Source organism: Tauraco erythrolophus, chromosome 2 (assembly GCF_009769465.1).
Source record: "Tauraco erythrolophus isolate bTauEry1 chromosome 2, bTauEry1.pri, whole genome shotgun sequence".
Classification (NCBI taxonomy): Eukaryota; Metazoa; Chordata; class Aves; order Musophagiformes; family Musophagidae; genus Tauraco; species Tauraco erythrolophus.
Genome location: NC_141466.1, coordinates 7,013,870 through 7,031,719, shown reverse-complemented (window position 1 = coordinate 7,031,719; position 17,850 = coordinate 7,013,870). Strand labels below are relative to the sequence as shown.

At 40.2% G+C, this 17,850-nt stretch overlaps 1 protein-coding gene across 1 annotated transcript in view; it reads right to left on the bottom strand.

The window, feature by feature from the left end:
- The window catches only part of HBS1L (HBS1 like translational GTPase), a 67,362-nt gene that overhangs the window by 6,366 nt on the left and 43,146 nt on the right, over positions 1–17,850 (bottom strand). Inside the window, exons 6-13 of the mRNA XM_086631230.1 lie at positions 14,194–14,450; positions 13,554–13,719; positions 10,193–10,310; positions 7,240–7,386; positions 6,493–6,567; positions 5,611–5,728; positions 4,585–4,653; positions 1,241–1,345 (exon numbers count right to left, since the gene is read on the bottom strand). Of these exons, the coding sequence (XP_086487356.1) occupies positions 1,241–1,345; positions 4,585–4,653; positions 5,611–5,728; positions 6,493–6,567; positions 7,240–7,386; positions 10,193–10,310; positions 13,554–13,719; positions 14,194–14,450 (1,055 nt within the window). The remainder of the gene's footprint in view (positions 1–1,240; positions 1,346–4,584; positions 4,654–5,610; positions 5,729–6,492; positions 6,568–7,239; positions 7,387–10,192; positions 10,311–13,553; positions 13,720–14,193; positions 14,451–17,850) is intronic.

Sequence of the window (17,850 nt, the reverse complement as noted above, 5' to 3'; positions counted from 1 at the left end):
TTCAAGCAGTGTTGATAATTATTTCACATATATGTGAAATTACGCCATTCTCACAGAGTTAAGTGAAACTCAGCCTCTTGAAATGAAAAACTGGAATCTTAATGTGCACACTACCTTTAGTAAATACTGTATGATAAATTAAAAAAAAAATCTCTTCATTACATTATATATAAATAATACTTGCTTCATGAACTAATATCCCCAATCTTCACCTCCATTTCAGCCATGAAAATAATAAAATTGTACCATTGGGGATACTTGGAAAAAACACAACTTTTTCAATGCTACTTCCTCCACTCCCAAAACACAGGAGTGACTACAGTGGTCTCATACCCATACTCATCCATGTTATCATAACATTCCTGTACATATGAACAATGTGCATACAACCATATAAACAGGCACACTGAAGAGCTTCCCAAATTGGCACTAAAAGAGCTGGTTCTGGAACAAAACAGGACAGTCAAACCAGCACATTGCTGAATTCAGGCTAAACAGTTAGATATGAAAACCTATTCATTTGTTTTGAGAGCTTAATTTTTTATTCATTGGTCAATGTAGGAAAATCATAATTTTATCCTTCTATTTGCATATGAAAGAAAAATAACTGTAGTAAAAAGACAGTAAGCTTAATCAGGAAACAGCTAACATGTCTTGGCTTAGCTATTCCTCTTTTCAGAAATCAAATGTATTGAAATTTAAATCTGATTTTCTTCTCTTTTCTACTTGCTCAGGACAATTATATCCTGAAAGTTTGTGTATTATGAAAGGATCAGTGACAAATCTCACGAACATCAAACAGCAGAGACTTAATTCTCAAGCTTTTTCACATCCAATTGATAAGATTAATTTCTAAAGCTTCTTCAACATCCTCATACTTCCTAACAGCAGTAACACTCTACAGCAAAGCTAAACAGTAATGATTAATATACTGCATATTTTTATAGACATTGCTGGAACTCAGATGTTTTTACAGGTTCTTCATAAAGCAGTGTCAAAAGCCATGAGCCTGTAACGTGTGGAATATCTGATATGGTAAAAAAAAAAAAAAGCCACGCAAGATTTCACATATCCTTCATAGACATATTTATACAGACACAGTCACATCTAAAGAAATTCGTTTTATGCTTTCACATTTTATGTTTGACAGTTAGTATCAGTTTGACAGTCTGTTACCATTTCAGTAACTGCTTCTAGCCCAGTATTGACCTGAAAGTAAACACACTTCTGAAGACTGTACCTTTTGCAGTGCAAGTTTCATTGGGAGGCATTGCCAGAAGTCGTTCTCCAACTTGAATATAGCCTGCTTCTATTTTACCAGTCACACAAAATCCTGATCCTTGGTCTGTAATAAACACAGTTATAACTTCAAAAAACTTCATAATAAGGTCAATTGCCCATCAAAAGTCAGTGCTTCAGTAATGCATAGGTAAGTTTTTAATATAATTAAGACAGGTTTTTTCCCCCCAGTAGAGTGTTCAGTACTTGCAAGTCAGCCAGCTGCGCATCATAATGAAAATGAAACATTAAATTCAAAACCTCTAGATCTTATATTTTTCAGAACTAAGGGAGAAATATCCTTCTTTAAACAAATGTAGGTACATGAAGGAACATCTTTTAGTTTTTCAGTATTAGATTAAGCCCCTTCATTTCTAGCAGTTTTATTTAATTCAGCACTTTCTCACTACAATTACAGATTAAAAAAACACACCACAGACCTCTCAAAAATTCCCATGCATAGGAATGCAAATTCCTATGCCATATACTGTTTAACTGAATCAGAATCCTACATGCCCTGTCAGTATACTACTTTTACTCCTGGAAAGTCAAAGATTGATTCAGTCCTATTTAATTTGAGGAGCATATTAATTATGAGGAGCATCCACATCCATAATTGTGGATGACTTAAGTATTTCTGAATAAAAGATCTGCAAAGTTTTTCTTTTTCAATGTCCTAATACTCTGTTCATTTTTCAAGTATGTCAGTTATTTTCAACAGATATGCTACACGTGCACAGTTACACACATACACCTTAAGAAAAGCTTCACCTCCTCAGCACGTGTTTGCAGGTGTGTTTAAAAAGAACCCTCTTAAAGTGATTCTACAATGACACCTTCAGTATCCACACAAACAGCAAATAGACCTTCCGTTGAACATTAGAATTCAGTGGTAAGCAAGCATCTTAGTGTTTTGTGTGTCACATTAGATTAAAAGCTTAATTTAAAGCTGAATTCAAAAGAGCAAGCTGACCTCAAATCTTGAGGTCATATACTACCAACTTGCTCTTTCGGTAGTTTGCTCTTCCATCTATCCAGCTGGAAAAATATTACCAGTATGCCTGCAAGCTAATTTTCCTGTATTCATTCCAGCAAATTAGACGAATGCAGTCAATTAGCAGATGACATCAGATGTCAAAACAACAGAAAACTGGAGCAGCAGATACTTGCTAGAAAAAGAATCCCCAAGTCATGGTACAAATACCACCTCAATATGGTGCCCAAAAGAACCTGAAGCTGGTTCTGCAAGTACTTGCAGGCAACCAGAAACATGAACTGGTTGAAGGTTCCCAATCACTCTCAACCATAATCAAGAACTGTTTCTCCTTTTTGTTTTTTTCTCCACATCACCACCAGCTCTGGCTTGGTAAACCAGTGTGGTGTTTGAATTCTCACCCCCTCCCCTGATGATTGCTTCCTGCGAAGTGCCAAGTTCCTTCCGCTCCCCATGAAATCAATGCAAGTACAAAATGGATAGTGGGGGACAGAATCAAGGCATTACAAATGGGCTGATTTCTGTGTATCAGGGTACTTGGGTTCTGCCAGGACATGTTCTTTATCCTCAGGATTTGGCTGCTGGACAAGGCTTCTCTAAAGTCAAGTCATATCTTAGACAGCATTATAATACGGTGATGACTGATGCAGTGGTGAAGGAATTTACAGGGACCTCTTGGATTGGGAGATAGTTTGCCTGGAGAGAATATTAAGAGGGCTATGGAGGCCAACAGCTAAAATCAGGCTGAGGTAGATGAATCATAAGTGTGGGTAACCTTAATAAAGAAAGGGGTTTTCCAAACTACGTAAGAGTACGCTCAGCACTCTCACTTTTCACACACTTCTATGGACAGCTCCTCCTGAGCATGCACAGGCACTGGAATAGGGCTGAGAACAACTGCTGCTTCATGTACCCATACCTGCAGCTACTTCCTCTGGTGGCATCCAAGTCAATTAAGTTTTGAGATCACAAGAAAGAAAAAAAATAGCCTAAAAACCACCTAAAAGGCCACATTTAGTGACAAACCCTGTATATGTAAACTGAATCTCTTCCAAAGCCATTATTTTTTGCATACTTTAACAAAAAACCAGACTTTTCCCCAGAAGAGATTTAGTCAAAATTGCTCATTTTGTGAAACCTAACTCAACACAAAAATGATTACTGCAACAAAAATGTTGCAATGATATTTTGAAAGATCTCAATCAATAATCCTAACACACTTTCCCACAGCTTGCAAAATTTAAAAAAATTTAAAAATAGAGCGACAGCCTAAATGATGAAACTAGTGGTAACACACCAGGGTAAATTCTCATGCAAGGTGTCAATATTTAACATTCTGGCTTCACTACCTTAAGTCAGGCACCCAGGGCATGTACAGCATCCAGTGTTTTCTCAAAGACTCACATCAAAACGGCACAAAACAGATTCTTCCAAATACAATCAGTATTTTCATCTAGCTTGTTTGTACTTCCTCTATAAACACCTTATATATAAAGTAAAATCTCTTTTAAAATAAGAATTTCAATAATAATAATTGATGACAAATAATTACAACATTTCAAATCATGCCATTGTTCAGTTCACAACATTTCTCAAAGGACCTATGGAATGTTTCAAATGAGATGAGTGTTACGAACCTTACTTCTTCTAAATTACCTTTAAATGTAAATGCATTTAACTGGAAAAAATATCAAGCTTACCATGAAAACCTTAAGGGCTCAAGGTAATCTATTTTCTCCAGACAATGGGAATAAAAACTGGTTATAATACTTGTTGTCTGTATCTCTGTTTGTGCTAGAGAATAGCTAGCTGCCTTTCATTAAATCCCTGGCTGTTTATAACAGTCTCACCAAGCCACCCTCCTTTTCTTCCACTTCATCCCCCCAAATTTTTACACGAAAATGAAAGAATTTACCATCGTTTACAGCTACAACAATGAACGTAAAATGGACAAGTCAAAAGTTTTTAAAATCTAGGAATGGAAGGTAAAAAAGCCCTAAGTCACACCTGTAAAAAGTTTGAGAAACATTCATTTAGGTAACAAGAAACAGTTTAGGAAAGAGAAACTCCCAAATTCTGTCCCACAGAACCATTAACTCATTACACAGCCAATTAGCAGGTCATGCAGATTTTCTTCCTCAGTTTCTCTTCCAGTGTGTTTCTCCTTCAGTGGTACTATTAAAATTTGACAAAGAATACTGCTTGAAAACTTACTATTTTTCTTCAAGACTTCTGATACACATAAAACTCCTATTTTAAGTCTTATTTTTACATCATTTTTCAACATTGGTGGAAACAGAAAAACAACCAACCTTTAAAAACATCAGCAACACACAACCTAAACGGTTTATCCACTGATCTCTGTGGTGGCTTGAAAGAATCTGCAATTAAATTGATAAGACATTTTAGAATTTCTGTATTCAGTAACTATCTCAAACAACCTCTCACTTAGCGATAAATTAACTATATTGCATTCCAAAGACTTTCTCCCACATTTCCTCCAAAATATATTTTGAAACGCACAGGACGCGTGATGAAGTTCAGCAAGGCCAAGTGCAAGGTCCTGCACGTGGGTCGGGGCAATCCCAAGCACAAGTACAGGCTGGGCGGAGAATGGATTGAGAGCAGCCCTGAGGAAAAGGGCTTGGGAGTGCTGGTGGATGAGAAGCTCAACATGAGCCGGCAATGTGCGCTGACAGCCCAGAAAGCCAACTCCAAAAGGAGTGGCCAGCAGGTCAAGGGAGGTGATTCTGCCCCTCTGCTCTGCTCTGCTCTCGTGAGACCTCACCTGGAATACTGCGTTCAGCTCTGGGGTCCACAACAAAAGGAGGACACAGAGCTCTTGGAGCAAGTCCAGAGGAGGCCACAAAGATGATCCAAGGGCTGGAGCACCTCTGCTATGAAGACAGGCTGAGAGAGTTGGGGCTGTTCAGCCTGGAGAAGAGAAGACTCCAGGAAGATCTTCTCGCAGCCTTTCAGTACTTAAAGGGGGTCTTCAAGAAAGTTGGAAAAGGACTTTTTACAAGGGTGTGCAGTGATAGGACAAGGGGCAATGGCTTTAAACTGAAAGAGAGGAGATTTTGATAAATCTAAGGAAGGAATTCTTCACTCTGAGGGTGGTGAGGCACTGGAACAGGTTGCCCAGAGAAGCTGAGGCTGCCCCATCCCTGTAAGTGTTCAAAGACAAGTTGGACAGGACTTTGAGCAACCTGGTCAAATGGAAAGTGTCCCTGCCCATGGCACAGGATTGGAACTAGATGATCTTTAAGGTCCCTTCCAACACAAACCATTCTATGATACTATAATATTATTTTTTAAATGAGGAAAATTGCACTCACCAATTTGCTCTAACAAACACTTTCCTTCATACCACTGTGTGAGGTCACTTGACTGACCCCTTGTGACTAGGTTTTCACCCCCAAGGCCACTCGTTGGGATATAAGCCACATCTGATTCCTAATTAAGAAAACAAATAGAAGTTAACAACATGGTCTTCCAGCAGAAGCAAGACGTGCATTTTTTCAGTACTACACGTCTAAGCTGTAAGAGAACAGTTGGCACATTTGTATTTCCCCTGGAGAAGGCAGATTACTTGGCGGATCCACTTCCTTTCTGTTTATCTCTTGCCTGATTGCAGTGCTCCAACAAAGAGAGATATTTAGACATGATAGCAATATTAACAACTAGAAACCGAGTTCAGGTAACAAACTCCAATTCCGTATCTAACAGACAAAACTTTGGTTTGAATTTCTTCTTTATGCACAGGGATTTCAGGAAGGCCACAGCCAGTCCTAATGGATAGTAGTTGGAACTGAGGAAATGTGAGAAGAACAGTCAAGAATAGGAAATGGAGAGTGTTCTTATGAGTTCATAACCCACATTGACACCTGCTCTGGATAATTAGTGTAATCCTGAACATTAAGATAGATGATCCTTGGTCTGTTCTGCTTTGTAGACAACAATCGTAAGAAATTACAAATGACGCAAGTGTTCCAAAGATAAAACAGACGTAAACAAAAACGATGAAAGAAAAAGTATTAAAGAACTGACTAACCTTATCCAAGGCTCAGTGTACACCCTACCAGTAAGAAAAATAATCTGCTATACTATCTGCATGTAGTAGTAGCAGGAAAGTGACACAAAATAACCTGACTGTAGGAAAAGCTCATCTTACCCAAACGCTTGAAAAAAGCAACAAAGACCTGAGAAAATTATATTACCTTAAAGCCAGCTTGTTTAAGAAACTGGCCAAGCTTACTCGTAATTTCCTGAAATCTTTCCTGTTGCCAATTGACCTAAAATAGAAAACAGATTATGATAATAAAACTGTAGATTTTTAACCATGGCTTGAACATACAGCTGCATGTAATTAGCTCTGTAGTATCATTAGGCGTTCTTCACACACAGCACCTAATGAATTTATAAATACGACATTTCCAGGTGGATTCACAGTTAAATACAAAAGAGCATACACATTAACAATCAATGACAACAAACAACACACCAGTTAATTTGCAAGCCTCTTTAGTTTGATTTGTCCTTGAAGAGTATCTTTTTTTTTTTTTTAAGATTACACAAAATTCAGATTCAGCAAGAACATATACAACACAGTAACAATCTAAAGCACAACTAGTAATATCTTACGTATTTAAATAAAGCTCTTGGGGTCCTGACCCAAATGACCACCAAGATGCCCTTGCAGATGCCACTGGGTTAACTGCTTATGTGAAATTTTCACTAGTACAAGAGGGACTCTTAGTCATTTTAGCACCAAAACTATCTTTTATATTTGAAAATACACCCATAAAAAAAAAAAAAGCATTGTAAAGTCTAAACACAAGAGACAGAGCTGAGAATCAAAGAAAGAAACAATACTTCATTATTAGTTTCACCGTATTGATCCTTAAACTTATGGTCCACAATCCTAGATGGAAACCCTTCAATTAAACGAAAATTTGAGCATGTACCTGGTCCATTTTATTGACTGCAACAGCTAGCTGTGTCACTCCAAGAGAGCGCACTAATAATCCATGTTCTCGAGTTTGTCCACCCGTCTCAAACCCTGCTTCAAACTCTCCTCTGCTAGCATCCACAACCAAAATAGCCACATCAGCCTAGATTAAAAAAAAAATACAATCAAAACTGATTAAGAGGTGGAAATAATCTGGGTAAATACGTCAATCAGCAACATTTCACAGAAAATGTATTTTACACGGGAAGAATTCTGATGTGTTTCAAACGTAATTGAAACTGCTCAGTCCTACCTGGGTCATGCCCGTTTCAGTGAGATATTATGGCATTATGTCATCTCATGTCATAAATCACCATTTTCTACTAAACACAAGCCAACTCTTTGAAGAGGACAGGTTCCCAAAACCAAACTACCCACTATGGATGTGCTGCGCAGACCTCAACTAAACCAAAGCAACCTGTGCTCCAGAAGCTTAAGAGCAGGTATGAGCACAATGTCCAGGTCTCCCTGTCTCAGTCTAGACACTTTCACAGTGAGAAGCTGCAAAAAATTACAGATAAATCACCTCACTCTACTGAACTGGGACAACCAGCCAACTTCATGTTGGATTGGATACTTCCCGGTCTCAGTCCACTCAACAGACCAAAGCATGCCAAAATCACAAGGTGAAAAGACAAAGTAGCCTATTTATCATCTAGGCAAACTCTCTGCCACAGCATTAAGAGTAAATAGTATCTATTTACAGTCTACAGCACTGCACAAAAGTCAGCATGTAAGTCAGCACAGGGAAAACCCACAGATTTTTGCTGTCAGCCTTAAATGCTGCTAATACTTCTACTTTTCCAGCTGCAGTAAGTAACAGCCAGTTAGACCATCATCATGTACTGAGCAATGGCAACAATTGTGAACAATAAGGGTACTGCTGTCAAGAGACACGTGTAAGACAATTTCATAGGACTGACAAGACGAACACAATGGAAAGAGAGAGGAGAAAAAGTGGTACTTTCTCCCTTTCCTTCCGTGCTTATGCTTCAGGATGCCAGGACAAGGAACAGAGACGGCATGTCGTCCTGGCTCTGAATTCCCCTTGCCTTCTCCCAAGCGTGAAATCCCCACAGCTCATACAGAGACAGGGCGAGTGTGAGAACGGGAAAAGGATGAGGGATGAATTTCCCCACAGCTCTCAGCCTCAGAAGTGCATTGCGGTGAACTTCTCCCTCAAAAAAAGGACATTCTGTATTCTCTAAAGCATGAAAACCGTACCGCGGGACTTACGTGAATCAACCATATGCATCAAAGGCCAGATCCCGGCCCTGATAAGGCTGATTTGCATTTTGCATAACAGCAGTTGGGGATTTACCTCCTAACAGAATTCTCCACAATAAAAAGGCACCAGAGCCATTTCCACGTTTGCTTTCTTCCACCCATGGCTTCAGCACTCAGCCTACTCTCACAGGCAACAGAAACTTGCAAAGTTTCACCGATTCCTCAACAGGCTTCAGAACAGACCAGCCCCTCACCATCCCAAGAGCTGAGGGATCACAGAGATACCAAGTCTTATTTGGCCAGCTCCACCTTCTGCTGAACTGGTACAACTGCTGGTGGATCTCTAAGTCTCCTCTTCAACACTTCTGCCTGTATCACTTTTCCCCCAAAAGATAAATCAATTTAAATTAAAGTTGTAAAGAAACGGCGTGGCTGAGTCGACATCTTCCACTGTTCTGAAACTCAAGATCCATTTCTAATTTTAAAACTCCTGAACTTTTTACAAGATATGCTTCACAATTTGGATGACTGTACAAGCTCGACATCATAATTTACAAACTTTTGACTATTCTGTAGACAAACCACTGGGTCACAAGGTCTGAATTCTTACCCAGGCTCTGCTTCAGAGCTAGAGCAGAATTTAGGACAAACCAGTCTTCCTACAGTACAGTTCTCTGTCTTTAAAATCAGACTCACAGGACCCATCCTTACTGAGATCTTAAGATAAAACTCACATTTCAGACTTTAATGACATGCACAAAGCAAAAACCTCTACACAGTAGCTGAGCTTTGGAAATTAAAAAAAAAATAAAATCTTTGAGTATACCTCTACTTTGGAGAACTAATTCTACTATTTGAAAAAGGGTGTCTTTAAGTGGAAAAACATGTCACACATTTTATGCCATGTAACTACTTGTTATTCTTTTCCCCTCTGATTTATTATTTCCATAAATTAAACAACTAACGTATACGAGAACGGTGAGTGCCTCACTGAATTCAATGGGTAGTGCCCAATACTTTTGACTTTACCCACTGTTCCTAAAACAAGTGGCACATAGTCTCTGTAAATGTCCCATTGACAACATAGATGCATTCTGCATAAACTGTTATGTATGCTAGGTTCTCTCATCCCACATAAAATATATTGTTAAACAGAAAAGAATGTCTTTTGTATGATGTCCCCAAATCTTTTTTCTTTAAGCTCAAAACCACTTAAAATCTTTACCTACAAGACCGCTTTTACAGAACCTCCTGAGTAGATATATGCCATATCTGAAAAGCTTTCAAAGCTCAACTCTGATCTCTGATCAGATTGCCCTGAGCAACCTGATCTAGTTGGAGATATCCCTGTTCCTTGCAGGGGGGTTGGACTAGATGACCTTTGAAGGTCCCTTCCAGCCCTAATCATTCTATGATTCTATGATTTTATCAAACTGTAACTTAATATTCAAATTACTTCCCATATAAAACTGTCCTCCAAAAAGTTAACGACCTAAAAGAAAAGCAACTGCCTTTAGAACTAAATGCATTCTTAAGTTTAGAAAAAACTCATGAAAACCTCAAAGATATCCTAGCACCATCAATGATTCCATTTCATCTTAGATTTTAAAAGAAGAAAACAAATTTAAGAAATAGTTGTAAATAATAATGCTATTGGAAAAAGACTTTTAGACCATCTCTACCTGTGCAGCTCCTGTGATCATATTTGGAATGAAGTCTTTGTGGCCTGGAGCATCCATCAGTGTAATCACTTTCGTCTTTGTCTCGAATTTGGTCATGCCCACATCCATTGTCACTCCCCTTAAACAAAGCATACACACAACACACCGTTAAAACTCCTCTGAAATAGAGATATAAAGCAAGTTATTAAAAACACAATCAAGAAATTGTACACTTCATAGCTTTCATTTGATGTAGGCTGCACAAAAAAAAATCCAAAGAAACATGTTTGCTGGAAAAGCAGACCTCTAGAGTTGCCTTTCAGTAACTCTAGTTGCAAAGAAACAAACACCCAGAATTCACAGTACTACCTCCATGCACCCACAGACTATGTCCCAACAAGCACAGTGAGAACAGGAAAATTGTTACTAATCATTACTAATTCTACTTTTAATACTTAGCTTTTCAGAAAAAGGCCTCAGAGTAACAGAAACATAGCCAAGAACAAAAAAAAAAAAGAGGTATGGAACTACAGGAATACAGCCATACATTTGCAAAGATCCACGTGTGGAACTACTGAGTATCAAGGAGGGACCACACTGCTTTGACTTAGTTTCACATCTCACTAACAACTACGTGTTCTGCACGGCACATAGGACAGGATTCTTCTGATCCAACACAAACATCTGTCACACATGCCTGTATTTGGGTTAGTCACCTGCATCTCCCTTAGACATGACGAAGACAGGCAATTTCAAGGGATAAAACTTCTCACATTAGCATAGATACTCAAAATATGCTACTTCCAATGACAAAAAAAAAAAATCAACAAAATAACCCCCCAAAACCCCCAAACATTTACAGATGGCTCCAGAAAGTTTCTCTTTAAAAATACAAAACTCAAAGTAAAGGGAAAACAGAACTAATCAAAAATACCAATTCGGAAAACTTTTCCTTTAATTATTACAATTTGTCTTCCAAAGAGAAGTCTGGTACATAAATGCACAACTGTTGGATACTAAAAAAAAAAATTAAAAAAAAAATCACAGATCAAGGGATAACACTTTTAAAGCTCATGACAATTATTCCACAAACTTTACTTTCTGTTAACATTTTACTTTTCACAGGCAATAAATACTTGTCTTTACTTCCAGTTTCACACATTAATGAAATCTTATCAAAGGTAGCTTGTATTAATAAAATAACATACTTAATATGGTGTTTAGTTATTCTATTACAGATCTGTGAAAAGAATTGATATTCAAAGTTTGTCTGTTTTACACCCAGCTACGTCTATGGAGATTAAGAGACCTTCCCCCACCAGGTTTTCCTCTTTTACATCCTTAGACTACAATGTCATGACAACACCACCACTACAACATCATCAGCCGTGACTGACGTAACGCTACCTTCAAAATTTGTGTTTGGTCACTTTAGGATTGTTCTCCCCTTCCCCACACCCGCAGCCCCCAACACACCCCACCACTACTCAGGTCTGTACGTGCACTTTGTGAGAGGACTCACATGGGCAAAAGTTTAGCTATATACAGGGACACTGCCAAAGTGTATCCACCTTCAAAAACAATGACAGTAACACACTCGACAGGGACTGCCCTACTCCATGTTGGTGTCTTGGACAGTGGGATCAAGTGCACCCTCAGCAAGTCTGCAGATGACACCAAGTTGTGTGGTGTTGTGGACAAGCTGGAGGGAAGGGATGCCATCCAGAGGGACCCTGACAGGCTCGAGAGGTGGGCCTGTAAGAACCTCATGAAGTTCAACAAGGCCAAGTGCAAGGTCCTGCATGTAGGTCAGGGCAATGCCAACCACAAGTACAGGCTGAGCAGAGAATGAGCTGAGAACAGCCCTGAGGAAAAGGACTGGGGAGTGCTGGTTTGATGAGAAGCTCAACATGAGCCGGCAATGTGCACCGGCAGCCCAGAAAGCCAACCGTATCCTGGGCTGTACCAAAAGGAGCGCGGCCAGCAGGTCGAGGGAGGTGATTCTGCCCCTCTACTCTGCTCTCGTGAGACCCCACCTGGAATACTGCATTCAGCTCTGGGGTCCCCAGCACAACAAGGACATGGAGTTACTGGAGCGGGTCCAGAGAAGGGCCACGAAGATGATCCGACGGCTGGAGCACCTCTGCTATGAAGACAGGCTGAGAGAGTTGGGGCTGTTCAGCCTGGAGAAGAGAAGGCTCCGGGGTGATCTTATTGCAGCTTTCCAGTACCTAAAGGGCCTACAGGAAAGCTGGAGAGGGACTTTTTACAAGAGCGTGTAGTGATAGGACAAGGGGCAATGGATTTAAACTGAAAGAGGGGAGATTTAGATTAGATATAAGGAAGAAATTTTTCACTTAGAGGATGGTGAGGCACTGGAACAGGTTGCCCAGAGAAGTTGTGGATGCCCCATCCCTGCAAGTGTTCAAGGCCAGGTTGGATGAGGCTTTGGGCAACCTGGTGTAGCGGAGGGTTTCCCTGGCCATGGCAGGAGGTTGGAACTAGATGATCTTTGAGGTCCCTTCTGACCCAAACCATTCTATGATTCTATGATTCTATGTTCTTCAGCACCAGTTTACATGGTGAAGGTTATCTTTCCAACCAGAAGAGCTTACAACAAGCTATTAAACCATAAGTGACAAGTGATCTTAAAAATATAAATATATAAGAAAATGCCTATTTTTATTATTTTGTGAACACAGGCTATCATGTCTTTAGCTTCCCATATAGTGTTCTTAAAAGCTCTTACAGATTTTCCTTTTTTTTAAAAAAAAAAATTAGCTTCACTGCTTCTCATTACCGTACTTTTTCAATATGGTAAAATTTAATTTTAAATTTTGTATTTCAAGTTAATAAATTAAAGGCAGTTTATAAAGTATACAAATATAATGTATTAATTTAATTAATTTATAGATTTTGTATTTAACGTAACGTAAGTCATGTGATGACCTGACATTTCAGTGTCTAGTTTATAATTCTGACACCTTCCATAGAAAAATTTAACCTAGAACTTTCCCATACAGTGATAACCAAACTCAGAGAAATTTGGCAGCAATATACCAGTAAGGCAGCTTTAAATGAATTAACTCGGCTACTAGAAGTATTCCACATTGCAGTCCTACACCGCACTCCACAGCGTAGGAATACATGAAGAAATACTCAACTTTGTGTTCACATTTCTTATAACCAAACAAGGATATTAATTTTTCTTTTGATGACATGTACTCCTATAGACAAAGAAAAATATCTGCTAATAAGTACGGAGTCAATATCTTTAAACATTTACAATATTTCTACCAAAGCATTATTAGTAGATTGATAACTCCTAACAAATGTTGTTCTTTCAGGAAAAAAGGTAATTCTCATTAAAAGACGTTGCTACCTTTCTCTTTCTTCACCAGTTTCATCCAAGACCCATGCATAGGCAAACGAAGCTTTGCCAGCCTTCTTAGATTCCTGTTCGTATTTGTGCATAGTTCTTTTGTTCACATTTCCCAAAAGGTAGAGCAGATGACCCATTAAAGTACTTTTACCTGCATCAACATGTCCTATGGAGGGAAATGAACATTATATCAATTTTATTAATTTACACAATTAAATACAGTACAAGAAGATATATATTAAAACATACGAAAATCACATGCACCAATAATGCTTATGCAGTCCATAGGATTTCAAAATCCTGTAAGATATGAGATACAGACAGATAGTTCATTGAAACACTCGGCATGACAGCCACATAGCACATCCAAATTCATACCAAAAAGAACATACTGCAAGAATGAAACCAAACTAAAGTACGTTTTACTATATGGTCAAAAGGAAGCTAAGTCAACCTCACTGTCCTAGTCAAGGTCATCAGAATGTACTCCCTCCAAAGAATAACAATCAAAGAGATGTGACTGAAAAAGCATGAGATTTCCCTTCCCTGGAGAGATGACAGTTTTGCTTCTGTATCACTTCCAGATTCAACCAAAATAGTTTTTAATCTGTTTGTCAAAAACTTAATTTAACAGTATTACCTATTACGACCAAATTAAGCAGTTGCTTTCCTCCTTGTCTCTTCTCCAACTCTGCTTTCACATCTATTTGTGGTTTTGTCTTGCTTGACTTTTTTACTGGAGTAGGCACCGTATTCTGCTCTTCTGAGACCTGCACTACTTGGGGTGAAAAAGTAGATTTTGAGACTGCCTCAAGTACCCCAGAAGCTACAGTGGTGTCTTCAGTTAACAGTCCCTTCTGAGGTGTGTTAGCATGGCCATTTTCTTCAGCAACCACACTAGGGAAAAGAGAACACACAAGGAATGCAAATGACAAAGGAGCCACAGAAATACAGGTGAGAACTCGAGTTTTCCCTTCACTATCATGCAAGCCCCAGACAAAGAGCATGTGATAAGCCCATTAAGGTGGAAGCGATAAGCAGCTGGATACGAACCGCACAGATACCAGCTCTGAACATCTTGTATGAAAAGCACTGTGTACAAAAGCAAGATAAGAAATAATCTTGTAAAATACATGAAGCAGATAAACAAAAGCTTCCCAGAGCCACTTCTTTTAACAGAGAGGGAAAGGACAAATGTGCAGCACAACTACAGAGAGCCGGTTGTCTCTGAAGTAAGAGCCCAAGTCAACTTTGAAGCATCGATCCCAAAACAGCTTCCACGTACACTGCAAGTATGGCAGCTGAACGGAGCGATGTTCCATTGTGAGAACAGCAACACACCACAAAGAGTGGACACTAAGCCTATCTGAGCTGCAACTTCAGATGCAATGTTTCTAGAGAGTTATAACAGATGAGTTACACTTATCAATACCAAGAAAACTTGGTTTATGCATAAAACAAGGCATCTAGCACTAAGCAGACTGATTTCCCAACTCCCCTTCTCTAACACTCTATTAGGAGGGGGGCCTACAGGAAAGCTGGAGAAGGACTTTTTACGAGGGCATGTAGTGATAGGACAAGGGGCAATAGCTTTAAATTGAAAGAGAGCAGATTTAGGTTAGATATAAGGAAGAAATTCTTCATTTTGAGGGTGGTGAGGCACTGGAACAGGTTGCCCAGAGAAGCTGTGGCTGCCCCATCCCTGGAAGTGTTCAAGGCCAGGCTGGATGAGGCTTTGGGCAACCTGGTGTAGTGGAGGGTGTCTCTGCCCATGGCAGGGGTTTGGAACTAGATGATCTTTGAGGTCCCTTCCGATGCAAACCATTCTATGATTCTATTCTCCAACAGATCATCATACTAATCCTAATAGTAAATAATCCTAAATTTACTATTCTCTTACACTCTCTCTTTTTTTCTCTGTTTTGTAAATGAGGATATTTTCTTAATTTACACAAGCATTCTGAGAATACACAAAGATGACCATTAAAGAGAAATGCTAAGCAACATCTTCAAGAAAGCAAAAGCTTTCTTACTGCCTGACAGAGCCATGGTGAGGCATTAACATAAGCAGCAAGACAGAAACAGAAGCAATCATTACAGGTGTGACAACATTATATCATGGCAAACTTCAACATGCAAACCACTGACCACTACAGTATACTGACAATATCTACAAAATACTGTATTTAAAACTTTATCCAAGGAGAAGAGGCTTCTTCCTCTGGAAAACTGGAAATCCTTTCCAATGCAGTATCACCATGCTGTGGGCTGCTTTCTATACGATGAACTCATGCAGGCTCTCAGACTCAAGTGTCTCTTCATCCAGCATGAATTTTTCATTCTCCCCTTTCTGTTTACATACCGCAATTAACTTCTCAGTTTTCCTCTTGTCAACTTCTATAAACAAAACTACTTTTTTTGATACCTCAGAATCCCACACTGTGACATCTCTGCCTTTATTTGGCATTACTTCTCATTTTCTGTCTGCGTAGGAGTATTCACGTTTTAATAGTCCCTTTCCAGTACATGTATTTCAGGAAACAATATGGTCCAAGCACGTTAGTCTATTGAATGAAGCAGTTCAAGAGGATCAGGTAGGAAAGCTACAGCCCTGATAGAATTAAATCTGGCCAGGGACATCAAGAGCAAGACAAAAAGCTTCTATAGGTATGTCAGTGATAAAAGAAAGCTAGAGAAAGTACGGGCCCTCTCCGGAAGGAAACGGGACACCTGGTTACCCAAGATATGGAGAAAGCTGAGGTTCTCAATGACTTCTTTGCCTCAGTCTTCACTGGCAAGTGCCCTAGCTGCACAGCCTAAGTCACAGAAGGCAAAGGCAGTGACTGTGAGAATGAAGAACCGCCCACTGTAGAAGGTCAGGCTTAAGACCGTCTAAGGAACTTGAAGGTGCACAAGTCCATGGGAACTGATGTGTCCACAGGTCCCAAGGGACCTGGCAGATGAAGTTGCTAAGCCACTGTCCATCGTATTTGAGAAGCTGTGGCAGTCTCGTGAAGTTCCCACAAAAAAGAAACGGGGAAACATAACCCCCAGTTTTAAAGAGGGGGGAAAAATAAAGACCCAGGGAACTACAGGCCAGTCAGTCTCACCTCTGCGTCCGGCAAGATCATGGAGCAGATCCTCCTGGCGACTATGCTAAGGCATGTGGATAAAAAGGCGGTGATTGGTGACAGCCAACATGGCTTCAACTAAGGGCAAATCGTGCATGAAAAATTTGGTGGCCTTCTACGACAGGGTTACAGTGTAGGTGGATAAGGGAAGAGCAACTGATGTTGGACAAGTCTACTTGGACTTGTCCAAAACATCTAACACTGTCCCGCTTGCCTCTAAATTAGAAAGACATGGTTTTGACGGATGGACCACTCGGTAGATAAGGAGAAATTGGCTGGATGGTCGCACTCAAAGAGTTGCGGTCAACGGTTCAATGTCCAAGTGGAGGCCAGTGATGAGTGGTGTTCCTTAGGGGTTGGTACTGGGACCAGTGCTATTTAACATCTTTGTTGGAGACATGGACAGTGGGACCGAGTGCACCCTCAGCAAGTTTGCAGATGACACCAAGCTGTGTGGTGTTGTGGACACACTGGAGGGAAGGGATGCCATCCAGAGGGACCCTGACAGGCTGCAGAGGTGGGCCTGTGAGAACCTGCTAAAGTTCAACAAGGCCAAGTGCAAGGTCCTGAACCCGGGTCGGGGCAATCCCAAGCACAAGTACGAGCTGTGCAGAGAATGGATTGAGAGCAGCTCTGAGGAGAGGGACTTGGAAGTGCTGGTTTGATGAGAAGCTCAACATGAGCCGGCAATGTGTGCTGGCAGCCCAGAAAGCCAACCGTATCCTGGGCTGCAGCAAAAGAAGCGTGGCCAGCAGGTTGAGGGAGGGGATTCTGCCCCTCTGCTCTCTTGAGACTCCACCTGCAGTGCTGTGTTCAGCTCTGGGACTACCAACATAAGAAGGACACGGAGCTGTTGAAGCAAGTCCAGAGATGGGCCATGAAGATGATCAGAGGGCTGGAGCACCTCTGCTATGAAGACAGGCTGAGAGAGTTGGGGTTGTTCAGCCTGGAGAAGAGAAGGCTCTGGGGAGACCTTCTAGCAGCCTTCCAGTATCTAAAGGGGGTCTCCAAGAAAGCTGGAGAGGGACATTTACAAGGGCATGTAGTGATAGGACAAGGGGTGATGAATTTAAACTGAAAGAGGGCAGATTTCCATTATATCTAAGGAAGAGATTCTGAACTGTGAGGGTGGTGAGGCACTGGAAGAGGCTGCCCAGAGAAGTGAT